This window comes from Peromyscus leucopus, chromosome 5, assembly GCF_004664715.2.
Source record: "Peromyscus leucopus breed LL Stock chromosome 5, UCI_PerLeu_2.1, whole genome shotgun sequence".
Taxonomy (NCBI): Eukaryota; Metazoa; Chordata; class Mammalia; order Rodentia; family Cricetidae; genus Peromyscus; species Peromyscus leucopus.
In genome coordinates this window covers 13,941,080-13,968,140 of record NC_051067.1, presented here as the reverse complement: position 1 = coordinate 13,968,140, position 27,061 = coordinate 13,941,080, and the positions used below count along the sequence as shown (strand labels likewise).

At 39.5% G+C, this 27,061-nt stretch overlaps 2 protein-coding genes across 7 annotated transcripts in view; one reads left to right on the top strand and one right to left on the bottom strand.

Annotated features, from left to right (window-relative positions):
• LOC114689503 (centromere protein P) overlaps positions 1-17,346 on the bottom strand; it is a 216,229-nt gene extending 198,883 nt beyond the window's left edge. Inside the window, exons 1-3 of the mRNA XM_028863832.2 lie at positions 16,884-17,346; positions 13,523-13,701; positions 6,511-6,599 (exon numbers count right to left, since the gene is read on the bottom strand). Of these exons, the coding sequence (XP_028719665.1) occupies positions 6,511-6,599; positions 13,523-13,701; positions 16,884-16,990 (375 nt within the window). The 5' untranslated portion in view covers positions 16,991-17,346. The remainder of the gene's footprint in view (positions 1-6,510; positions 6,600-13,522; positions 13,702-16,883) is intronic.
• Positions 17,347-17,360: 14 nt separating this feature from the next.
• Positions 17,361-27,061, top strand: part of Nol8 (nucleolar protein 8) — a 29,788-nt gene continuing 20,087 nt past the window's right edge. For 2 of the 6 annotated variants that reach the window (XM_037205738.1, XM_028863823.2), the window contains exons 1-7: positions 17,361-17,664; positions 18,645-18,800; positions 19,389-19,451; positions 20,985-21,063; positions 22,896-23,031; positions 23,800-23,868; positions 24,986-26,773. In XM_037205738.1, the coding sequence (XP_037061633.1) occupies positions 18,662-18,800; positions 19,389-19,451; positions 20,985-21,063; positions 22,896-23,031; positions 23,800-23,868; positions 24,986-26,773 (2,274 nt within the window). In that variant the 5' untranslated portion in view covers positions 17,361-17,664; positions 18,645-18,661. Of the gene's footprint in view, positions 17,665-18,644; positions 18,801-19,388; positions 19,452-20,984; positions 21,064-21,259; positions 21,374-22,895; positions 23,032-23,799; positions 23,869-24,985; positions 26,774-27,061 lie in introns of those variants that run through there. The other 4 variants (XM_028863825.1, XM_037205737.1, XM_028863824.2 and 1 more) reach the window with 4 other exon arrangements.

Genomic DNA, 27,061 nt, shown 5'->3' with positions numbered 1-27,061 from the left:
AACACTCACTAAATCCCAGTGCTTTATAACAAAGCTGACTATAAACTCTAAACTTTAGAAATGATGTACGTACTTCCTGTCTAGTTAAGAGAATCTTTCTAATAGAGATGGTGATAATAATTAAGAGTAAGAAGTAGAAATACGAAAATAAGATATGAGTTTGTAAAAATTCTGTGTTAAGAAATCTTTAGGTGTTTGCTAAGTTAGATATATGCTAATGGTAGCCTATATAAGTTTGTAAAATAGATCTATAGAGTTCCTTTAAGAATATAAGCTTGCGGGCTGGAGAGATGGTTCAGAGGTTAAGAGCACTGGCTCTTCTTCCAGAGGTCCCGAGTTCAATTCCCAGCAACCACATGGTGGCTCACAACCATCTGTAATGAGATCTGGCGCCCTCTTCTGGCCTGCAGGGATACATGCAGACAGAACATTGTATACATAATAAATAAATAAATCTTTAAAAAAAAAAAGAATATAAGCTTGCAAGAAGTATCTAAGGTAGTCTTAAGATATGTAGTAATAAACATGTAAGATGCTAGTTGTAAATGTAAGTTTAAATAAGAAATAAGATGGAATGAATATAAGTATATAAGAATTAATAAGAAATATATTTGCTAAAGTAGTTCTATAGTTTCCTTAAAGTATAAATAAGTAGATGTTAATATCTGAGTTTGTAAAAATGTGTAATGTTGAGTGAGTTTATGCTTAAGCACATGTTATGTGTAAATGTTAAGTGTGAGTCTATTAATGTATATGGTGAAAACACCTGGGACACAGGAGATAGTGTCCTAGTAGACTGCAAGGTAGGCAGTCTGAATGGTTTCAAAAGCTCCAGAAGCCGCTAAGAATGGCGGACGCCAGAACCAGCACAAGGCATCCACAGCTGAGATCCGTGGAATATCAACGCAGCACAGAAAAACCTGAGCTAACAGCAAAAACGATGCGGTTTAAAGTATTACTATAACTAAAAAGGCCTGTCTGTGAGAACAAAAGTTGCAGAGACGCTTGTTTGAACAAAAATTATTAACTGCAAAAAGTTTTGGTTGTAAAACATCTCTTCATATTTGGAAGTGAAAGCCTGATACCAGAATTTTTCTTGTTTGAACTTTTTGAACTTAAAAATGAGATAAAATTACAAAAAGATTTTGGTTATGGATTTCTCATATTTGGAAGGCTACTGCCAGAATTTATCATTTGAATTTTAAGACTTAAATGAAATAATAGAGATTTCATTGCAATGGGACAGTTTTGAGTAATGACCTAGGAACGGTTTTCTGGAATTGGGTTAAAAATGGAACTGTTTAAATGAAGAAATGTATTTCTACTTAGAATCAAGATACAATTTTATGTATGCATATATGCCTTATTAACTGGTGATTTATTAATTGTTTTGTGGAACTGTTTATGTAAAAATGGAATTACTTATGGAACTGGTTTTGTGTCACAAATGGAACTGTTTAAACAGAAAAGTTTGGGTTTTCTAACTAGGCTTGAGATTTTGCTTAAAATTATAAAGAAAAGGGAGAGTTAATATTCCTTAGTCTATTTAATTTAAATTGTTGTTTGAGTGGATTAATGTCATGTTTTGTTAGTAAGAAATGCAAATGGGGTATACTAAGAGACTACTTTTAAAGTGTGTAAAGAGTTTTATTAAGAAACTGCTTTTGGATGTTTTGCTAAGTTTTCAAAGTGTTAATGGTTAGAACGAAAATATTGCTTTTCAATATGGGTTTGTAGGAATTGTATAAGTTTGGGTTCCTCTAACTAGGTTTGAGATTTTGTTTAAAAATTATAAAGAAAAGGAGGAGCTATGAGATTGAATTATGTTCGCAGAAACCTATTGATATTAATGCACCCTGGTTTTGTGGAGTTGAGGAAATGTTTAAGTTTGTGAATACATCGAAGTTTTTCCTATGTTCTGTTAACAAGAAAAATGACTGAGTTAAAGTTGTAAGACAGAGAAAATTGTTAACTATATATAGCATCATATATGCTAATTCAAATGGTTCTGTTAAGAGTTTGCTTTGATTTGTAAGATTGAGAGAATTGTGACTATGTATAGCAATATTTATGTTAACCTGTTAATGGTAATGATGAAGCTAAGGGATTCTTTAAGTTTGTAGTTGCCTTAAGAGTTTTTGGTTTAGAAAAGGGCTTGAGGCAGCTAAGACTGCTGTAGTCACCTTGGACCTAATTCAAAAGAGAAATGCCATCTGTATCATCCTCTACTCCCATACCGGAAGGTGTGACAGCTATGGAGATTGCTGTAAGCCATTAATAGTTATTTTTTTATATATTAAGAAGGGGGGACCTGTGGGAGCCCGTTCTGGGGTTCCTCGTGGCTTTACCCAGCAGGTCCGAATAGAGGATGATCAGGACCACGGGTCTGAGTGCAGGTGTCTGAGATGGTCTGCACTTGGCTGTGCTGGGGGAGGAGGTCTTTTGCTCCACCCCTTGGCGTCTCTATATAAACCCTGGGCCAGAGACAGTCCGGGCCCCGTTGGAATAGGTTCCAGGCCCTCTCGAGTCTATCCTTTATTTTCTATCTGTTTATCTCCACAAGATTCTCCGCTATAAATCCTTCTATCTAATATTTCCTGCTGATTGCACTCAAGAAAACTCTGGGAAGCTGTGGGGGTGGTGGGTAAACGCCCCACAGGATCAATGGCTGTGGAGCCTACATGGGACTGGACTAGGCCCTGTGCATGGCGAGACTGTTGTGTAATTTGATCTGCTTGCCTTCCCCTCCCCACCCCCCAGGATCAGAATCCATCCTTGGTGCATGAGCAGGCTTTTTGGAGCCCACTACCTATGATAGGACACCACATGTAGTCTTGAGGCAGGGGGAAGGGCTTGGACTTGCCTCTAATGGATGTGCCTCCCCATGGGAGGCGGTGCCTTCTTTTGGGGGATGGGTTGGGAGGAGGAGGCTGTGGAGTGGGAGAAGGGGAGAGGGGAATCTTTGGTGTGTAAAATGAATGAAAAATTCTCTTAATAAAAAAAAGTCATTAGCTAGGCGGTGTTGGCGCATGCCTTTAATCCCAGCACTCGGGAGGCAGAGCCAGGCGGATCTCTGTGAGTTCGAGGCCAGCCTGGGCTACCAAGTGAGTTCCAGGAAATGTGCAAAGCTACACAGAGAAACCCTGTCTCGAAAAACCAAAAAAAAAAAAGTCATAAAATTTAAAAGGTTCAGAAAGAAAATGAGTGCTCTTAAGAGAGCCAAAGAAAGCATGCTTTTCTGCAGCACACTGTTAGCAAAACTAAGTAGTCATCAAAATGCCTACATAATTTTAAATGTGAACAATACAGTCTCTTTGGAGATTCAATTGCAGTATTCATTCTTTCAAAGAATTTCAACAGTTTCATATTTTTCTGCATCCTTAAAGTACATAAGGCAGAAACCATTAGTTCTGCCTAATGCTTTCTTGCCCTGAATTTTCACTAGCCTATGGTGACAAAAATATATAACTTAAGTGAAGTTAAAATATTGTGGTTTGAGTCATCTCTTGGGTCCCAGCCCCACTAATGAGAATACAACCAATTTTTAGATACAACTCATCCTGAAAAGTTCAGCTCCACTTAACTCCTTGCTCAAATCAAACTCAGAGTAGTATGTGTTCAATTGGATTTGTGAACAAACTTTCCAAAACAAGCCTAGTTTTGCTCACAGCAAGACATCTCTCCAGATAAACCATGAAGTACCTGTGAAAGACATGAACACTTAGAACAGGAAACACCTGCAAGGCCCTAAGGCCAACAACAGGATAGCAGAGTCAATTCCCAGACAATTTATGCATTCTAGACTATAGAAGTCCTAAGAGAAGAAGCTGGACCTGGTTTATAATACCACCAAATTACCACAGGTTATGGTCTGCACTTATAAATGGATACCACCATGAAGGAAAACAGATGGGATAGCACCAATCTGAGGTGAGAATCACACTGGCCAAAAACAAAGAAAATTCAGTTGGTCAGACTATATAACTATTTACAATGGGAAAAACATAAGAGTTCCTAGGTCACGCAAAGGAAAACATGAGGCCTTAAAACAGGCTGTCCAACCTGGATGAAACAGTTAATTTGGGCTCATGCTCCAGTCTAGTCTTTAACAGAGATCTTCATGGTCAGGTAGTACTACCTCAGTGACTGTATAGACCTAAGGTTGGTGTCCATTTGGGGATAGCATTAACTTACATAAGATCACTCATCAATTATGCCTTGACATGTGAAAATGTTAACTGTTGTGTAAGTCGAAGTTCTCAGAAAGAAGCCACACCTTCAAGATGAAACATTTTGCAAGACTGATTAACTGATTAGAGCGTCAATGATTGTAGAGTTTGCAATATTTCAAGTCCAGAGCCAAATTACAATTTGTCTTGGGCTACCTTTAGTCCCCTAAACAGCCATACCTTGCCCTCCTCTGTATTGGACACAATATTCTGTGACTAACGTATAAAAACTTTTTAGAATCTATTAACTTTTGACAGACTACTAGCTTCCACCAACCCAACAGGCTAAAAATATCACCAGTTAGCACCTGAAGCCTATAGTTGAGATCTCCCCACTTTACTGTATCTCCTTTGAGATGAGAATTGTATTTTTGAATCAACAAATGTATTTTTATTCAACTGGTATTCGGAACACCACACAGCATTTTCTTGGTCATATTGGTAATACTGAAGGGTAATAATGAAGTGAGTGACTGTTAGGGGTTCTGTCATCAAATGAGAACTAGATAATCCACAACTCATCCTTAGCCTGCCCCAGGCCAATGACAGTAAATGACATTAACAGTCAGAGAAGCAAACCTCAAAGCCTAGATATCTGAACCTCATACTGGGATTATTTTTATTATATGGCTCTCTGACATGGAGACACAGGGTACTAACTCAGTCACTGACTTCTGTCCCATAAAAGAAGATACAGTTTGGGCTTGTTTTGTGGCTGAGGATACTGACTAGGATGAGGAATCCTGGCACCTGAGACTGAGTACTTGAGTGCAACTTGTCTACAGAGCTTGAGGTGACAATAGTCTTTCCACACATCATCCACTTGATGATCTGAGACCAAGACTGTCTTTCTATCCTCCCTGGCTCTGTTCTGTGTACATTTAAATTTCTTGTAAACCCAGATGACAAAATCAACTGGTTGAAACTTCTGCTACCAAGTACGTGCTCAGCTAGGCTGGTTCTAAAACTTATGACGAGATTTGAATCTTTTCAGAGGCAGCCTTTGGTTGTTGAGTCTGTTTTGCTTCAGCTGTTTTATTCTAGCCCACAGGGTTACATATGCCCATTTTGTCTACTGCATTACCTTGAAAAAAGTCTAAGCCAAAGGCATGTCCTCCTGTGTTGTTTAGTAGTCCAGAATAACCTGCAGGATCACCCTATCTCAAGAGTCTTTCAACAAGGCTATGGTCCCAAGACAACTGCTACCTGACAGACCCTACACAAGGACACCCAACTGGGCTGCTCCCACATTCCTGACACATAGAAAAGTTGTAAAGTAGTAGTTTTTGTTGTTCAACATGATAAATGTTTGGAAATTATAGAATAAATAATTAAAAGATAATAGCTTGCCCATCAGCTAACTGCTTAGCAGCATGCAAAACTGTTTCCACAACCTGACAGACTTCTATCGGGAGCCTAAAACCATTTCCTATCTGGCTCAAAATAAAGCACATATGAGCAATACAGTGGGTAGCTGCTCCAGCTTTGACCTTGAAGCACTGCCCCTAGTGAGGCAGCCAGTAGCTACCCTGCCTACCTATAACCTGCTCCCAGGGCGTGGCTGAGATGGGAGCCCTTAAAACCAGAGATCTGTGTATATGCTGGCCCTCTTGGCTCCTCATGATCCTGGATCTCAGACCAAGTCAGAGTTCTCCAGAGAACCACACTGGACTCCACCTCACCTCTCCTGGATCCTGTAACCGACCACTTTACTGGTTGTAAGTTACCCCAAAGTAAACCTCTTTTTAACTACCAGATAAACTACGTGGAATTGCCTTGTTAAATCCCTACTTTAGGGTTCAGCACCAGTTCCATCATGTTCAGTTGAGAGGATGTTGTAGAATATTTGTACACTGTGGAGATGTATTGCTTTGACTGGTGTCATAAGAAGCTAAACAGCCAGTAGCTAGGCAGGAGAGATAGGCGGGACTTCTGGGCAGAGAGAGAATGCTGGGAAGAAGGCGGCAGGTGGCCAGCCAGATGTTGAGGAAACAGGATGGGCAGTATAGAGTAAAGGTAACCAAGCCATGTAAAAGAACATAGATTAAAAGATATGAATTAATTTAAGTTATAAGAACTAGTTAGAAACAAGCCCATGGTAAGGCCGAGCTCATTTTTTGTGAGCTGGAGACCCAAAGAAAAATCTGTCTGTAAGAGGGTACTTTGAATTTTTTTTATGAAACAAATGTACTATAAGGAACCCTGGCTTATGAGTGACTAAGTATGGGAACTGCTTCTCATAGGAAAAAAAAAATCTGTTATCAGAACATGCTCAAGTTACCTCAATTTCCAGAACCTGAAATTCCAGTTGAAATGTAACCATGTTGCAATTTCCTGATAATCTGTGTCTCTGTAGAACTTTCTTTGTATCTGTTAATTAGAAAATCAAATATTTTATTTAAAGGAATACTTTTCTTCTAATACTTAAGTGAATATCTACTTGTGAATAGATTTATGAAAGTATACATTAGTAATTGCTTTAAAAACATCTGGAAGGTCTGAGGCTGGAGAGATGGCTCAGCGGTAAAGATCACTGACTATTCTTCCAGAGGACTTGGGTTCAATTCCCAGCACCCACGTGGCAGCTCACAACTGTCTGTAACTCCAAGATCTGACACTCTCACATAAACATACATGCAGGCAAAGGACCAATGTACATAAAGTAAATATTTTTTTTAAAAAACCTGGGAGGTCATGGCAAAGAAATTGGCCTTATAAAATAGAAATACTAAAAACTTATACTTTCAAGTTCTCAAGTATATCAATGGTTGAGGTAACACACACACACACACACACACACACACACACACACAAACACACGATATAACCCTAAATAAGTCTAAATCATGTTAACTGTCATATGTTTTTTTCATTATTTATTTATTTATTTTTGAGACAGGGTCTCTCTCTATAGTCCTTGCTATCCTGGAACTCACTATGCTCACTATATAAATTATGTTGGCTTCAAACTCACAGAGATCCGCCTGTCTCTGCCTCCAGAATACTGGGATAAAAGGCATGTACCACCACATACAGCCTTTATTTAAATTTATTTTCATACTTATTTGTGTGTGTGTGTGTGTGTGTGTGTGTGTGTGTGTGTGTGTGTGTGTGTGATGCATGTGAACGTCAGAGGACAACTTGAGGGATCAGTTCTCTTCTTCCACTATATGGGTTCCAGAGAGTGAATTCTGGTCATTATTAGGTTGGGTATAAGGGCCTTTATCTGCTGAGCCATACATCTTGCCTATCTGTTTGAATTTTTTTCAATATTATCTTGTTTGTATGGATTTATCTTGACATTACTGTAATCACCACAACTGTACCAGAGTAAGACTAGCTAGTTTTTCCTATATGCAGTCATATAAAGAAATAGGTAGTTTTTAAAAATAAAGTCTTTAAAGAGACAGTAAAGGTACTATAAAAAATAAGCCACATAAATATGGATAGTACACAGAGAATCTGGATTGTGTTGTCTTTGGGATTTTTAACTGCAGAAAGACATTTGATTATAAAAGCTGTTGAGTTAAGCCAATGTGTCTATTTTAGAGATACCTTGACTTCAAAATTTGGATCTAAGGATATGTTGCCTTGGAAAGGAGGCTCTGCTTTTATTTCCACAGAAAGCAAGAGGCTATGGATTTGTTACATATTAAGATACATTAGGTTTGACTGGTCAAGAACCCCTAAAAGGTCTCTGATGACAACATGGCCCAGATGATCCAACATCCAGAATGGTTTCAAGACAACTGGCTCAGACAATATACTCATATACCTCAATACCCTCATATACTACTTCATAATCCTAAGATTTTCTTTATGTCTCCATAAGGATACAGTGCCCTCATCCAGCAGGAAGTAGTATGAAAAACTATACCCAAATTCCCAAATATACCAAGCTGGCTTTGGAGATGGAATTAGCTCACTCCTTCTCTAAACCCAAGCATATTCCTAAAACAAAAGGTTGAAAGATTTTTGTGTCCCATATCAGAAGAGCCCTCTGGTATGGGACAGACAAAAAACAATATTTTTATTTAAAGCAGGGTGATTATAAAAGCAATCTCTTTCTAAAGAACAAAAGAGAATAGTGTAGATATGGTAGGATGAAAGGGTAGATTAATGAACCTACTTTTAAAGAGCAACTTGTTTAAAATGTTTTACATTGCTATAGATTTTAGTTTACTGATACTTTAAACTTAATTTTGTTATACTGTATATATATTTCTAATCTTGTTTAAGGTATTATGTTTATGTAACTCATTTAAACTATAATGGATAATTAAGAAATACAGACTAATAATTAGTCTTCTATGATAGTCAAACTTGTAGCCATGTTAGTTAAGTTTTCTAGTTATACATAGATATATTTCCAATAGGTAATCTTCAAATACTTCGAAGACCTACAGAATATGACATTTAAAATGTTTTAAAAATTTAGACTTTCTAGACAGTGAGACATGTCTGCTCCTGGCAGCACCAATTTACTTCAGAAAAGAGGATGGGCATTGGAAACACTTCGTATGGAGTTTATCTTCTTGGCAAAAAAAAAAAAAAAAAAAAGCCATTTGGGCAAGAAACTGTTCTTGCCTAGACTGTTTGATCGACTGGACATGCAGGACCCATCAGAAGGAGAACACTGAAGTTTGTTTGGCAAAATGTTCCTTCAGGTTTCTGCTATGCAGAGGAAACTGCCAGACAAATTACAGGACACAGAGAGAAGTGACTGAGAGACTCTAGGCCTGTGGACTGAAGACAGATGCCCCAACTTTACAGAGGAACTTTGGATGACTGTCCAGGCTGCCAGCTGTCTCTGTCTACTCTTGCAAGACTCCCGAAAGTTGCTTGCATCCTTCTCCCATTTCTCAGGTAATATTATATCCTTCTGAGGTCTTTGATGTAGTTGAAGACTAGATAGTTATAATTTTCCTTAGTTATGATGAAAGATTTAGATATGAAATCTTAGACTCACAAATGTAGGGTAGATAGAATATCTTCTTTAATTTTGCCAAATACAAATAGACTAGACATTATAAATAGACTAGATATTGTAACTGTAATTCTTGCTTGATAGTTGTTTTGTTATATGTAATTTTACTATGTTAAAGTTAAAACCTTCCTTTTTCAAAAACAGAAAAAGGGGAAGTGCCGTGGATGATTGATTGATAAATAAAATACTGATTGGCCAGTAGCCAGGCAGAAAGTATAGGTGGGACAAAGAGAGAGGACAAGTCTGGGAAATGGAAGGCTGAGGCAGAGAGATGCTGCCAGCCACAGTGATGAGAAGCAAGATGCAAGGATACCGGTAAGCCACGAGCCACGAGGCAAGATATAGATTAATAAATTTGGGTTAATTTAAGATAGAAGAACTAGATAACAAGAAGCCTGCCATGGCTATACGGTTTATAAGTAATATAAGCGTCTGAGTGGTTATTTTATAAGTGGGCTATGGGACTGTGGGGGATTGGCAGAACCCGGTGAGAAACTCTCCAGCTACACTTTAACTGTGTAAAGGTGTGTTATATTTGTTTCTGCTGCATTTGTTTAATTATGAAAAGATGTGTTGCTGTTTCACCTAGCTTGCCTAAGGTACCTGACTGGTCTAATAAAAAGCTGAATGGCCAATAGCTAGGCAGAAGAGGGATAGATGAGGCTGGCAGGCAGAGAGATAAATAGAATAAGAGAAGAGAAGGAGGAGAGATTGAAGGAGAAAGAGAGGGAGATGTCCAGGGCCAGACAGTCAGGAAGCTGCCAACCAGCTAGACAGAGTAAGACATACAGAAAGAAGAGGTAGGGGCTGGAGATATGGCCCAGTAGTTAAGAGCACTAGTTGCTCTTCCAGAGGACCCAGGGTTCAAATCCCAGCACCAATAGCAGCTCACAACTATCTGTAACTCCAAAATCTGACATTCTCACACAGACATTACATGCAGGCAAAACACCAAAAGGTAAAAAGCCCTGAAGTAAAAATGTAGATGAAGAGAAACAGGTTAGTTTAAATTAAAAGAACTAGCCAGAAACAAGCCTAAGATAGGCCAAGCATTCAAAACTAATAAGTCTACATGTCTTGATTTGGGAGGTGGTTGGTGGCCCCAAAGAAAAAGCCTAGTATAAAAATGAGTTCAAATGGTATGTCTGAAATATAGCAAGCATAATTTAAATGCTTAAAATGCAATACTCTTTTTTTTTTTTAAGATTTATTTATTTATTATGTATCCAGAATGTATGACTGCAGGCCAGAAGAGGGCACCAGATCTCATTACAGATGGTTATGAGCTACCATGTGGTTGCTGGGAATTGAACTCAGGACCTTTGGAGGAACAGTCAGTGCTCTTAACCTCTGAGCCATCTCTCCAGCCCAAAATTCAATACTCTTAATACCTCAATCATTTTTACATGTGTTTACTCATGTAACCAGCACCCAAGTCAAGATGTCCCAATTTTATAGTACCTTGTAAGTTTCCCTTATCTTCTATCACAGACTATTCCTTATCTCCCAAGAGTTAAGAATTATTCTAACTACATGGAGGTAAGTAGTTTTACTAAGGAAGTTCTTTTTTAGGAGGACACAATACTACATATATAAAGGAAAGAAAGGAACAACTTCATTTTGGAAGCTGAAAACCTGATTAATGAATTAGGTAGTGCACAGACCTGGAAGATGGTAGGAGAACTGAAGCCTAAGGCCACAAAGAAAGCACAGAAGAAAGTTCATTTACAGAATAGTACCAGACAGGCATTTGAATTGGTAGCACTGACTTACTCTACAGGTGGTGACAAATGCAGATGCTGGATATGGTGGTGCATGCCTGCAATCCCAGAACTTGGGAGGCTGAGCAGGGTATTTAGGAGTTTGGGATACACTGTAAAGTTCAGGAAGGAAGACAGCAAAGCTAGGAGTGGGTACGAGACCAGAGCAAAACACAGAGGGAAGGAGAAAGAATATCCAATTTTGAAACTTACTATCAAGCCATTATAATTCAGACAATGTGGTATCAGTGAAAGCATAGATAAATAGATCAAAAGGACAAAATAGCCAAGAAGTAAGTTCATAAATATAGTAAAATTATTTCTGATAAAGAAAAAAAGGTAGCCGGGCGGTGGTAGCGCACGCCTTTAATCCCAGCACTCGGGAGGCAGAGGCAGGCAGATCTCTGTGAGTTCGAGGCCAGTCTGGGCTACCAAGTGAGTCCCAGGAAAGGCGCAAAGCTACACAGAGAAACCCTGTCTCGAAAAACCAAACCAAAAAAAAAAAAAAAAAAAAAAAAGTAGTCAATGGAGAAAGGCTACTCTAGTTGAAAAATTTGTTGGACATCTGAATGAAAAAATATAAATCTAAACACTGACTTTTATAACAATTTGAAACAGATCACAGACATATACAATAAAAAACAAAAATACATAATTCATACAGTATAATACTGAAGAAAATCCAGGTGATCTTGGTCTTTGTCCCTAAAAAACTCAAAGGACCAGCAGGTAAGATGGCTTGGGGGATCAAAACAATTGGCACCAAGCTCAACAACCCAGCTTTGATACCTGGAACCCACACGGTAGAAGGAAAGAACCAACTTTTTCAATTTAATTTGTCCTCTGACACAAGCACTCTGGTACATGTCCCACACACACACACTAAATATATAAACGTAATTTTTAAAAAGTAATAAAAGGGCCAAAATGTGGTAAAGATGAATCTTGAATGGAATGTTAGAAATAACACAGATCAGGCCGGGCCGTGGTGGTGCACGCCTTTAGTCCCAGCACTCAGGAGACAGAGGCAGGCAGATCTCTGTGAGTTCGAGGCCAGCCTGGTCTACAGAGCGAGATCCAGGACAGGCACCAAAACTACACAGAGAAACCCTGTCTCGGAAAAAAAAAAAAAAAAAAAAAGAGAAAAAAAAAAAAGAAAGAAAGAACACAGATCACTTTATTTTGCAGACAAGATGCTCAGGCCCACATAAATACTGTGATTTGAGTATAAATTTTGCTTTTTTCATTATGAAAATATACATACAATACATATACAGATTACATATATACACTATAATAAACTTTATGTATTTTTAAAATTTGAATGAATAAAATTTTTTTCATTGCAGTAATAAAGTTTATTTTTCTGGAAAACATGGGAGTACAAATGGGGAAAAAAAACTACATGCCACCACCCAAAGAAAATTGTTTTATTAAAAAATCTAACATTTTCTCCTAGCCTCTTTCTTTTGAAAATTTATTCCCCAAAATGCACATCTCATTTTAATATATGTGTGTCACGCAACTGTGTAATGTAGAAACCAGCATGCAAAATAGTCCCTTAATAATTATCATTCAAGTATAGAACTATTAAAAGAAATAGAAGCACTGTAGGATAAAAAGCTTTCTTTTAGTGAAAATCATCTCTGAAAGTAATTTGCTTTGGATTGAGCCATTTGCTAAATCGGATAAATTTACAGAAAAAAAAAATTACTTTAATTTCAGTACTTTTTAAATTTGAACAGACTATTTTTTTTAAAGGTTAAGAATAGGACTAGGGGTTATGTCAGTTGGGAGAGCTTTTGCCTTGTAAGCATTAGGACTTATATTAGATCCTTGGAATATATGTGGGAAAAAAAGGAGGAAGATATCTACAAGGAGTTGGTGGGGAGGACTGGAGCTGTGGTCAGCTAACCTGGAGGAGGAGGACTGGAGCTGTGGTCAGCCAACCTGGAGGAGGAGGACTGGAGCTGTGGTCAGCTAACCTGGAGGAGGAGGACTGGAGCTGTGGTCAGCCAACCTGGAGGAGGAGGACTGGAGCTGTGGTCAGCTAACCTGGAAGAGGAGGACTGGAGCTGTGGTCAGCTAACCTGGAGGAGGAGGACTGGAGCTGTGGTCAGCTAACCTGGAGGAGGAGGACTGGAGCTGTGGTCAGCTAACCTGGAGGAGGAGGACTGGAGCTGTGGTCAGCTAACCTGGAGGAGGAGGACTGGAGCTGTGGTCAGCTAACCTGGAGGAGGAGGACTGGAGCTGTGGTCAGCTAACCTGGAGGAGGAGGACTGGAGCTGTGGTCAGCTAACCTGGAGGAGGAGGACTGGAGCTGTGGTCAGCCTGGAGGAGGAGGACTGGAGCTGTGGTCAGCTAACCTGGAGGAGGGTGTAATGCAGAAGCTAGAAGACAGACTTGCCTCCACATGGTGGAGAGAGACCAGACCCCTGAAAGTTGTCCTCTGACGTCCAAAGCACACTGTGACATGTGTACACTGCTCCAACACACACTCCTAATAAAATTTAAAAACCACATCCAGGTTAAAAAATAATACTTACCCTTTTCCGTCACTTCAGTGCTTGTAATGTCCTCAATCTTGGAATAATTTCTTATATTGATGCCAGTAAGTTGACTTAGAAATGAAAGTTCAGATTTTAAATGTACAAGCTGACTTTTCAGGTCTTTCAAGGATTCCCATCCCTCAGAATCTGACTGGGGAAATTTTTGAAGTGATTTTCTGAAAAGCAAATATCAGAAATAGTTACTTGGCAACTAGTAAGTGTATAACTTACTATACAATTTTTCCTCTAGGTTCTGCCCCTAGTACTGAAGGTGAGGCTTGCAGAGCTGGCTCAGTGGCTAAGGGCACTGGCTGTTCTTCCAGAGGACCCAATTTTGACTTCCAGCACCCACGTGGTGGCTTATAAGTCTGTAACTCCAGTTCTGGGGCTCTAATGCCCTGTTCTGGCTCTAGTGGGCACTAGGCACACATGTAGAACATAGACAGACAGACATGCAGTCGGAACAGGGACATGCTGAAGCTTTTTGAGTTAGGGACTGCCAAGTAAAATGGTAGGCTATGGCTGCCTCTATGTGACCCGATGAAGGAGATTGTCACAGTAAGAAAAAAAACTGACTCTACTCAGACAGAGAGAGAGGGAGAGAGAGGGAGAGGGAGGGAGGGAGGGAGAGGGAGAGAGAGAGATACACTTCAGAAATTCAGAAAATGGAGGTAACAGGAAATCATATTAAATGAAATAAGCCTAAAAGACAAATACTACTTTTTTCTCACCCAAAGTTCTTGTTCTCTCCTCTGCTCCCCCACCGTGTGTGTGTGTGTGTGTGTGTGTGTGTGTGTGTGTGTGTGTGTGTGTGTGTTTATATGTGAGTACAGATCATGAAACTAGAAAGAGGAGGGGAAAGCAGAAGGCAGGACCTACAGGAGGAAGAAAGAGAACGAGCTTTGGGAGACGGTAAAAGAGAATGGATGGGAACGAAAGATAACAGCATATATGTAAGAAGATGCCATGGTGAAATCAACTACTTTGTATGCTAACTAAAAAAAAAAAATAAAGAAAAGGAATATACCTTATCATTTCTAGTCAATGTTGTAGTGGAAGCAATCAGGCAAAAGAAATTTTGAGAAGAGAAACCCTGAAGCACAGGAGGAGGAGATTACCAAATCAACATCACTCAGCCCATAGCAAAGCCAGGATCTGAAGTCATGTAATTTTGGAATCAGAGTGTGGGCACATGGATTTAACTTAACAACTTTGTTCCAGTATTCCAGCTGCCAATCCAGTCAACCATGAAGATCACTTTAAAAGTATCTTGGAGGATTGGCAAAAAGGCTATGCAGGTAAAAGTATTCACTGAACAAGCCTGACACTGGAGTTTTATCCCCACTGGAAGGAGAGAACTGACGCTTGAAAGTGCTAAAGCCTAACTCCCCATGGGAGACCTCAATTTGGGGGATGTGGGGATGTGAGGTGGCTTGGGAAAGAGGGCTGGGGAGTGGGAGGAGGAAGGAGGGAAGATCTGTGGATGGTATGTGGAGTGAGTAGAAAATTTCTTAATAAAGAAAAATGTAAAAAAAAAAAAAAAAGAAAATTTAAATAGGAAGAGATTGGAGGATATGGAAATTGAGGGGATGGTGTGGTGTCAAATGAGGAGAATATGTGTGAAAAGGCCATATATATGCACACTTACTGCCTTATGATAAAATTAAATTATAATTATATTAATAAGTGTGAGGGAGCATAGGCATGGTTGAAAAAGGAGAGGATGTGGAAATGATTAAACATAATACTATTAAATTCTCAAAAAAAAGTGCTATAGCATGCAATAACATTTTAAAAAATTAAGTAGCTTAGGACAAAGGCCTCAATCTTCCTTCACCACAGTGAGGAAAAATTTCACATTAAATCCACACACTGACTGACATCTCATGTCTTCCTTAATCTAAATTCTTCTAACTTTCAACTGCATTACTGAGAATTCTACACAATCTACTGTGTTATACTGGGCTTATATTGACATCTTGTGGTGAGTAAAGAAACTACTTTCCCCTATGGTATGACAGAATACTTCTCAAACTTTTTTTCTTGGTTTTTTGAGACGAGGTTTCTCTGTTTAATGGCCCTGGCTGTCCTGGAACTCACTCTTAGATCAGGCTGGCCTCAAATTTAAGAGATCTGCCTGCCTCTGCCCCCTGAGTGCTAGGACTAAAGGTGTGCGCCACCACCACCCGGCTTCCACCTTTCAAACTTTAAAGTGTGCATACAAAGGGTACAGGGCTGGCTGTCTTGATAAAATACAAATTCTACCTTGCTAAGTGGGGGTGGAGTCAGCAACTCGTAGGTAACCCTAATGCTTCCAATATGTGGGTCACACTTGAGTCAGTAGCAAGTATCTCAGTCTTGCTTGTGGAAGAGCATATATACATATATAGGCCACTGCACATTTCTCCTTTTCATCAATTACAACTTTCTCTTATTTTCTTTTCTTTAAGACTTCGCCACATTTTCCTGCACTCAAAAGGTTCTTTTCAGCAAAGGAAAATCTCATTCTCTGCAAGTGTACCAAATTATACCTAACAAAATAAAGATAGTTTGCTTTCATGTTTAAGATACTAAATTACTGTTAGTTCCAGCCTTTCTTCTTTCTTCTTCTCTTTGAATTGAGGAGAATGCTTGGACTTTGGATTTTTCTAGTACCTTAGTTAACTCTCGACCCTCATATTCATTACCTTCAAATAGGGGTTAAGAGTAGTCCCTAATCCAGAGGATTATCAGATGTTCCTATAGACGGTATTAGCCATATATCAATTTATTTCACCTAAGCTATTTTTCAGACGTCATTTCTGTCATTAACTATAACCAATACCAACACCACCACCCTGACACAAAAAGATCACTTAACTATAGTTAGGTGACCCACAAAAACAAATTCATGAAACAAGAGTCAGGAAACCCCAACTAGAGCAAGGCGTGGCGGCTCGGGTAATAACCCCACCACTGAGGAAGAAGGATCATGAGTTTGAAGTGAAGTGGAACGAATTCCTGATCTTCAGGGTAAGAATGTCTCCAAAACTATAAAAATAGCCCAACTAGATACTGTTTCCCGAAGGCGAGATTGTTCAGTTAAAAGCAAAGCAAGGCTTTCCCATTGGTTCTCATCAACCGGGCAAAACTATTTTCTGCTGATTATAATCAAGCCACGAGCCCCAAAGGCAGTGCTCCCACTCTTGAGGTGTCCTCACAGAATCGATACTGATTCAAATTCACATTTCGGGAGGTCTCCCATCACACTGTTCACACCCGGCGTGCACGGAGTCCGGAGCCCCGAGCTGTGAGGAGGTGGGTAGGTCCGCGGGGTGCGCGGATGCGTGGGCCCGAGGGGTGGACAGGAGCCACGTACCGGGCTCCCGACGTCTTCTCCCAGGGTTTCGGCAGCATACTGCACTCCCGCTGCAGCGCCGCCACCTCCGCCTCCAGGGCGCGCAGTTCGCGGGTCTCGGGATCCATGGCACCTCGCGCCCAGCCCGGCAGCAGGAGCTGCGGCCCACAGCTGTCAGAGCGCCTTGCTCGCCCCGCGTTTCAAGCGGCGCGCGCGCTCCCGGCGCGGACCACTCGCGAGCTCGCAGGGGAGAGGCTGCTCGGCGACACGCGTCCGCCCCACCCTCAAACCACGTTCTAGAGCCGTACGTCCCTCAGAACGTCGCGCCGGGGGTCTAGACACTCCCGACTCTCCCGAGAGTTGGTTCGTTCCAAATCGAACGTCAAGCTCCGAAGGCCGCTCTCCCCCTCTCTAAGGGCCTTTGAGCAACCCGAACCCTCACGTCACTGAGGGGGCGGCTTCGGGAAGCACGAGGAAAAGAGTCTCTTTATTTTTGTTCCGCTTCCCCACTTCCGCCTACTTGCCCCGGAAGTCGGGCGTCACGTGGCGGCCTGTCTTTTCTGTAGGAATTACGGGATTATTTTCCCTCGGCTCTTTTACAGACGTGGAAGAGAAGGTAGCGGAACGTCTGTTAGAACGAAAGTAGACGAAATAAAGAGCCCTCAGGAACTGCGTGGGAACGGAACCTTAGGAGACTGGGTCGGAAATCCTGTAGGAAAGAAAAGAAAGTGCGCCTGCTGGCACGTGTTGTTAGACGCCGGGGGCTACACTGCGCTGGAGCTGACAGGCAGCGCCTTGAGGGGTGGGTGTGTGTGCGTGTGAGAAGTGATGGGCAGTTGGGCCTAACCTCTCCTCTCCTAACTTGGGACTTCTCGGAGGAAGAAGGAGTGGGTAGGATGGGGCGGAGGCTGCCAACAAGTGGCACACTGTAGGTCTCTCCCAGACTGCAGGTCTTTGCTTTTCGCTCCTGCTGGCTGTTGTGTGATCTCGGTAGGAGTCAGCCAGCTTTTGAGGAAGGTTTGAGTGAGAGCTGAGCATCCGCCGAGAGCTAAACGAGATGGAGGGACCTCCTGAAACCTTTCCCAGCAACCTTGGTAGCGTAGTGTTAACAGTTCCAGGCTCTGAAGTTAGACCAGATTATTATCCTTGCTTCACCACTGGTGTTTTCTGTGTGGCACTGGGAAAAGCCTTAAATTCTCCTGCCCCTCTGAACAATGAAAACCACTCAAAGTGCTTTGTGCAATCCAGGCACACAGTGGGGAAAAATATTTTAGGTATAATATTAGCTGCCCCCCTTGTACCTGAAGAGCGCTTTTGGGATGCTTGCATTGTGCTATACTGTTGTACTTGCAGACTTTATCTCTGTTATGACTGTGGAGCTCCAGGATGGAGATACTTTTAGCCTTTAGCTTACTATTTTGTTAGTATCTGTTAAAGTCAAAATGAATGTGCAAACGAATCACGGGGGTGGGGTGGAGGTGGGGGAAGGGGTGTTAAAAACACCCAGTACCATGAGTAAGGAAATGAAAACGGTAAGATAAAATAGCAATGGTTGTTTACAGAGAAAACATTGGTGTTTGTGTGCCGTTTCAAAGTGTGTTCATTAAGAATGTGGATGTAGGGCCTTTGTAAAATTCCCAGGTATAAAATCTGAAACGATAGGAATAATGACTTCCATAAGACCAAATTGACACAGAAGTTTCAGGGGAAAGAGTTGGGTTATATTTGTGGGAAAAAAAAACTATTAAGAAAGTGTTTTTCTTCACAAAATTACTTTTCCAGATAGATGCCCAGCATTCATGAAAGCCAACAGAGAAAGGAAGCGCCTCTTTGTGGGTGGGCTTGGACAAGGCATTTCTGAGACAGACCTACAAAATCAGTTCAGCAGATTTGGAGAAGTTTCTGATGTGGAGATCATCACTCGGAAAGATGAGCAAGGTAATTCTCTAACCATTAACTGGATATGTATCAACGCAGGACAGGTATTACAGAAAAAACCAACTCTGGAGCTGAATATTAGCGCTAGACATGGAAAATGATATATGGTGTCCTGAAGGTATTGCATATGAAAGTTAATTTTGAAACCAGAAAAATTATAAAATATTTGAATTTCCAAAACATCTTTACTTTCAATTTTAGGAGTCAACATTCTAGCATTTAGTATCTTGTTAAGTAGACTGTCATTAACATACAATCAAGATTGTCTTCACTGATTACTTGAGGTTTTTTTTTTTTCCTTATTTTATTTTGAAGAATTTTGTATTCATAAAAATTCAGTCTTTGGTCTGTTGTGGCGAAAGTATTTTCTTTCAAAGTATTTAAGAACTCACTTTTTAAACTTGGAAAGCTTTTTAAGGCTGTGTGTGGTGATTCACATCTTTAATCCCAGCACTCAGGAGGCTGAGGCAGGCAGTTATCTGAGTTCAAGGCCAGCCAGGTGTCTTATAATAAAACAAAAACAAAAACTATTGAGATTTACATGGTTCTCTGGATAAGAATTTAAATCAACCAAATTTTCTTTTTTAGGAAATTCACAAAAGGTCTTTGCATATGTTAACATCAGCATAACAGAAGTGGACCTGAAAAAATGTAAGATCATCATGTACTTTTTATTTTGTTTGTCAATGTGGTTGTAACTGAAATGACTGTGGTTCCATATCTAAGCCTCGCTAGTCACTTATGAGTTATATAGATTGGCAACTATTTCAAGAACATTCTGGGGCCCAACATCTCATGTTTCCATTCATTCAGTTAGTGCCAGAAGACTTAGTATCACAAGCTAGTAGGTTTGCCCAGAAACTACTATTTTCAAATAATTGGAATAATGAACCAAACTACCATAGAAATTGCCTATTATACTTATCCCACTGAATGTTAGGCCACACTTCTCCTAAGTCCATTCTTTTCTTGGACAGCTAATCCTTTGTCTTTAAGACCTATTATGAAAGGACATTAGAATATGACCTTGTCAGACCTTATCTTTGAAATTGTGATATCTCTTATTATGAGATTAGTAAACATAAGGGTAAATATTAGCTTTCAATGATGATTTCTCATTCTGTTGATACAGTTAATGTATTCTAATTTCTTGGAAGTCAAAAAAGGAAAAGACACTGAAAAGCAAGTAAAAGGAACATGCCATTGGGGAAAAAAAATCAGTCTTTTATAATTACAAATTTAAAAAAGATTATTTTTGGCAAGAGTATATATAAGGTAGTTTATTTAAACTTCTAAGTCCAGTAAATGAAAAGATACAGTGATTTACCTCATAATGTTACTGTAAGGACTAAATTAAATAGTACATTTGTACATAGTAAAATATCTACTGCATGGAAAATACTGTTAGTGGTTACATTAAGGAAGCTGGCAATAGATATTAGAAAAATCAACTACTAGGGCACAACAATTGAAGCACAGTTCAATCACTAGCTAATTTGTATGCATGCTTTATGGTGATAATTGGATTGAGGTGAAAGATTAAAATGCTACAAGATCACAAAATATGCTCTAATTCACCCTGAAAAGATTTCATTGTTTATTTGCAGTAATGGAAAGTAACAAAATAGTAAATAAAAAGTAAACCAGAAGTTGCTAAAATGAATCTATAAACAATTTGCACATAAGTTTTACTTTACAGTTTATATATTATTTTCTTTATTAGTCTTCAAGTAACTGAAAGAAACCTACAAGCTGGAGTGAAGGAATGTCTCAATAGTTACAAATGCTTGCTGCTATTGCAGAGGACCCAGGTTCACTTCCTAGCACCCACACGGTGGCCAACAGTCACCTGTGGCTCCACGTCCAGGGGATCTGATGCCCTCTTTTGGCCTTCAGGGGTATTCACACACAAACGAGCAGACTAAACATGCACACACGGAATAAAATGAATGAAATAAAGATAAATCTTTTTTTAAAAGAAGGGGGAGAAAACTGCTAACTGATCAGAATAAGGCCGGAAGCCTAGGTTCTTTCTCTCTGGTTCACTTTTCTAAATTGTAGGTGTCTTTTTGTAACAAATAAGCCTATTTTTTTTCTAGTACTAAATGTAAATAATTAAGGGGAAAAGCATGCTGAAATACAGTTTTGTATGGAAATGAACTTTGGCAATTCTTTACTCTATAGGTATGTCTATTTTAAACAAAACAAAATGGAAAGGTGGAACACTACAAATTCAACTAGCAAAAGAAAGTTTTTTACACAGGTAAGATTTGCCCCACGTGTACTTACACCCCGTTTCTTTATAGTATAACTGCTTTTTATAAGTTTTCCTAACCAATTTGAAATTATTGAGTAATATATTACTTGTTGTCATGATTAGTTTCACAACTTGATGCAACCTGGAATCACCTAGGAATAGTATTTTAATGCAGTATTGTCTACATCATATTGGCTTATAGGTTGTTTGTGGCAGATTGTCCTGATTTCTTTCATTGATCTGGGAAGTCCTAACTTGGAAGTGGATGGTGCTGTTCCCCAGTTTGGAGCCCTAGACTGTATAAGAGTAGAGAAAGGTAGTTGAGGACCATGCATGCATTCATTTATTCTCTCTCTGCTCTTTACTGTGAATGTGACTAGTTGCTTCAGGTTCCTGCCTTGACTAGCCTGAAGTGGACTATATATAACTCAGAGTTGTGACCCTAAACCATTTCTCCACTAGGTTGCTTTTTATATGGGACATTTTATTGCAGTAACAGAAATGAAAGCAGGACACTAGCAAGTCCTAACCTTGCAAGCAGAGCTGAAGTCCTTCTCGATTCTTTCAAGCCACACAGAAAGATAATTCAGTGCTGTTACATGTGCATGTGTGTTGCATGTATATGTTTTTCTTAGATTTTCCTAATACGATCTTCTGTGGCATTCCCCCTTTTGTGACAACTATCTGTATATCAGAAGTGGCTGTTACCACAGTTTCTCTTCATACTGAAGGACTATTTCTACGTCTTGCTGTCTGTAGATAATCCATGAGGATGTCTTATAAATGTGAAAGTGTTTCTATGTCCATAGAGTTATGTTATTACAGATGATACTGAATTACACTGGTTGATTTTGACTCTTAATGCAGTGTCATACAAAGATTGAGAGTGAAAGAAGATAGATACATATGAGACACTGTCTTAGTTACTTTTCTGTTGTCATGACGAAGCATTCAATCTTTTTTTAAAAGAGAGTTGCAGAGGGTTAGAGTCCATGACCAGTCATGGCAATAAGCAGACATGCATAGTGCTGGAGCAGTAGCTGAGAGCTTACATTTTATTTACAAGAATGAGGCAGAGAGACAATTAACTGGGAATGGCTTGGGCTTTTGAAATCTCAAAGCCCACGCCCAGTGACACACCTCCTTCAACACAGGCATGCCTGCTAATCCTTCCCAAACAGTTCACCAACTAGGGACCAGGTGCTCAAATGTATGTGCCTATGGACAGTTCTCAGAGACATAGTAATTCTGCATGTGATTTTAGAGCAACAGTATATAACAACTGTTAGAGCTTTAGTCATAAAGCTAATTTTTCAGAGGGAAACAATTCAATTCATTTGGGAATTTTCAGAATGGGAAACATTTAAGAATATGTGGATGAAAGAATTGGATATGTAGTCATGATGGATTGCTTGGCCTACATGATTTGACACCAGCCTTACATAATAAATAAAATAGAGTATATCATTATATACTATATACCCTATACAAAATAAATTATTTTTTATATCAGTGGAGCTTATGGTTGGTGATCTATCTGTCATGAAGGAGAGCTGAGGCAGCTCGTGTCACAGAGCACAGGAGTGGGAGGGTACATTGTGTTTGTGAATAGAATGGAGCTCATGTAGACAAGTGTTAACCCAATGTAGGATTCTAGTTATTCTACAATGACAATCTGTGTGTTCAGAAATAGTATAAATAATTATACTATTAAAGAAGTGTTTTATTTTGTTTTTTACTACTGTAATGATATTTTGGTGCTCACTTAGGGTTACCTGAATGGCACCCCTAAACATTTTTTTCATGGCTGATTTGCTTTTATTTGTCCCTCAATTCAGATTAGCCCAAGAAAGAGAAGAAGCAAAAGCAAAGAAAGAAAAATCAACCACTGGCAGCACCACCTTGTTGGAAAAGATAGGAGGAGTAGATTTCCATATGAAAGCTGTGCCTGGAACAGAGGTGCCAGGACATAAAGTGAGTTTCCTCCAGTGACGGTGCCTACCATGTCTCCTGACTCTTTGTGTTTGTAGGTGTGACATCCAAAATTGATGCTTTTTCTCCACTTTGGAGCAGGTAGCATCTAGGTTGGGGGTTTTGCTGTTTGTTTTTAAGTTTCAACATGCTTTTATAAGTCTTTAGTCAGCACAACTTCCCCACACTTTATAGGTGGGAATATGAACTGGCAGGTCCCAAGATTGCTTTTTTTCCCACTTTTTTCAGAACTAGTTGTGTTTTATTGTTACTCTTGTTTTAGGATTTCATACATGTATATAATGTATTTTGATCAAATCCATTTCTTATTCCTTCCCCTCCAGTTCCTCTCTTAACCCCACCAGTACTTTGCCTCCCAACATAATTTGTTATCTCTTTTTTTAAACCTACTGACTCTTAGTACCTATCTGTATGTGCATAGGTTAGGACCCTCTACTAGAGCATTAGTCGCTTTCAGTGGCCATGTCCCTGAGTTCTGGGATTATAGGTGTATCCTACTACATCCCAGACCGTGGCCACATTTTTAATAGTTATGTGTGCATATGTGTGTATATAAAATACTGCCCGTGATATAGTTGGAATTTTCTTTCATTTTTGTTTCTTCATACTTTTCTTCTAGACATTTTATTTTATTGTCAAAAAACTAAACTCCACAGTACCCCATTGTGAGTTCAACTTAAAAAAATTACATTGATATATTATTATTTCATTTATGTTTATGACAATTATAAGTCTTTTTTTTTCTTTTAGAATTGGGTTGTGAGTAAATTTGGAAGAGTCCTACCTGTTCTTCACCTTAAGAATCAACATAAACGTAAAATATCCTTTGGTCAGCATTTCAAAGTAATTATTATTTCCCAGAGTGATGGCAAAACATCTTTAGGATTTCACTGCCTCTATCAATAAATTTTTAATTACTTCAACATGTTACCTCTTTCTCTCAAGGTAAGCTCTAATTCTCGTACATATATAAAGCACATTGAGAATAATGAGTGACATGCAGTTTTATGCAATTAAGTGATATGAATGATGGTTGCCAAGGAAGCATTTTCATTTGTTAATGTATAAATCTTACTACAAGCTGAGCATGGTGGCACATGCCTTTAATCCCTGCACTCAGGAAGCTGAGGCAGACATCTCTGAATTCAAGTCTAGCCTGGTCTACATGGCAAGTTCCAGGCCAACCAGGGCTATATAGTAAGATTATTACATATGGACTCACAAGCTATTACTAATGTAGCGCTGTAGGAATAGAAAGTAAGGGACCATTGTTACAGAAGACTTAGGAGAATTTGAGATAGTTTTATAAGAAAGCTGATAGAGTAAAGTAGTTCAAAAAAGAAAATACTAGGCTGGGCAGTGGTAGCACACGCCTTTAATCCCAGCACTTGGGAGGCAAAGCCAGGCGGATCTCTGTGAGTTTAAGGCCAGCCTGGTCTACAGAGAAAGATCCAGGACAGGCACCAAAACTACACAGATAAACTCTGTCTCGAAAAACCAAAACAAACAAACAATAAAAGATACTCAATAAAAATAGGCCAATAAGCAAGAAAATAGTGTATGGAGAAGTATGGAGTCCAAGGTGAGCAAATTCTGATGTCTGTTCCATGAAGTCAGTTATCTGAAACCTTAAAAAGCAGGCATCCTGGGCTTCTGTGCAGAGGGTGTGTGTGTACATCAGAGAGTTTGCTGTAATACTTAGCATCCAAGTAATTCCTCTCAACTGACAGTGTTGGTGACTTTAGCTTTGGATAGTTATAATTCAGTTTCATACACCCTGGAAGCTTCCTATGTGGAGTCCTCATTTAGTTCAATGGAAATTAAAGGTAGATGAAATAAAGAACTTGTTCAAGGTTAAACATTTTCCCTGTTTCACCAAATTAGTAGGTTTTTCCTAGTGCCTGGTGCTGTTGCTTTTTCCTTGACTCTGAGTAACATTATAAAATATGATCCATCAAAATACTGCCACAACCTAAAAAAGATATCGGAGGATTTGACAAAAACCATTCCCATAACTGACCTCACTTGGGAACTGGAAGGAGGCAATGACCCTATGAGTAAGAAACGTCGAGGAGAGTTTTCTGATTTTCCTTTCCCTCCCCAGAAGATTAAGAAAGTACAGAAGAGCAAGGGTCCCACAGAGTCGAAGGGTTCTGATATGATTAGTCTAAGGACTAATGAGGCGATGGAGAGTAACAAATCACCACAGCCAATGACTGCACACAGGAAAGCCACTAGTGCCATTACACCTTCTAAATCACTCCTTATGGCCAGTTCTGGGACTCAGAAACCTAAACATGTTTTTCAAACTTCTGACTTTGAAATCATCTGGAATAAAAGTAGCATGTCTGATAATGACATTGACTCTGAAGATGAATTAAAAATGATGATTGCAGAAGAGGAAAACTTACAGAAAACTAGGCATTCCTTGGGAAATGAATCTGAAGATGATCCTTTTGAAGTTGTGAGGGATGATTTCAAATCAGATAGTCAAAAACCTCATTGTTCAACCAATTTAGGAAATGACTATGACTATGACTCAAGTGATACAGATGAAATTATTGCAATGAAAAAAAACATTGTTAAGGTGAAAAGCAGTACTGCATCTCCACAACCAGAAAAGCCTATAAGCAAGAAAAGTTCTTTTAAAAAGGTAGAGCCTTCTAATGGTTGTGTTGAAGTACAAAAAACTAAAAGCAACAAAGAATCGGCCCCGGGTCATGGAGTAAAGTTTCTGAATCCTAGATTTCCACCTGACTCCAACATCAGTGACAGTGAAGAGTCTGAGGAAGATGAAGAGTATAAAGCCTTGATGAGAAACTGTCCCAGAGTGAATCTCACTTTAGCTGATTTGGAACAGTTGGCTGGCCATCAGCAGAAGGTTCCAGGAGAAGATAACGAGAGTGATGGCCCCCAAAACGCCAATCACTGCAAACTTGATACTACCTCCAAGAGTCCTAAGACTTCCTATGGCCTGTCCAATGGCCGGCAGTGTATTTGTCCTGAGGAGATTGTGGCCTCCCTTCTAGAGGAGGAGAACACTTACAACAAACAAAAACCAGAGGAAAACACCTTAAAGCCAAAATTCCAGGCCTTCAAGGGAATAGGTGGTCTCTATGCACAGGAGTCAGTGGATAAAACTTTGAAAGAGACTGCTGCCTTTAAAAGTATCAGTGAACATGAAGATCCTAATAGAATTTTTATAGAAAATGGATCCAAGTGTGCTAACGGCTCATCCATCAAACTGACTTCATGCGAACCTGCAAAGAAGGTGAACAGCCCAAGCCACATTCAGCCTCCAATGAGACGGTATGCTTTGGAGAGCCAGAGCCATAAAGTAGTGTCCTCTACTAGTTTTGACAAGGAAAGTCAAAATCCTCTCTCATGTGCATTGCCATTAAAAGGTAATAAGTCCCTAAGTCTTAGTGTAAAGAGTCGCAAGATAGACTCTGACAGAGACACTTGCCATCAGCCTGAAAGCAGAAAAGCTTCCGAGAAAGAAGGCCCTGCTTCCATCACCGTCGCATCTCTTGAGAAAGCACCACAGCTGTCTCTCAGGGAAGATCCTCAAAGCACAGCTGGTTTCTCACTTTCTCTTAGTAACACCTCATGTATGAGTGCTAAGCACGCTGAAGACAATCAGAAGCGACTAGCAGCCTTGGCCGTGCGGCAGGAAGCCAGAGAAGTGCAGAAGAAACTGGTGCACAATGCGTTGGCAAATCTGGTGAGTGCATTTTCAGCCTATGGATTTAACAAGAATATTCTCAAGGTCTCAATTTTCCTTCCCGTGGAGGTAGGTGTGTCCTCATAGAGCTGGTTTGTCTTTTTCAGTCACTACTCACTAATTTTTATCCTTATGTTAAAAGTTTATATCACCTGTGCTATTTAATCTGTACTAAAAAGATGCAAAATTAAATTGAAAATATTTTAAAGTTATCTACAATTCATCATTTCATTAAGAAATATAGTTTGTATAGTTTTAAAGCAAGAGTTATATCTTGGTAGCATTTTT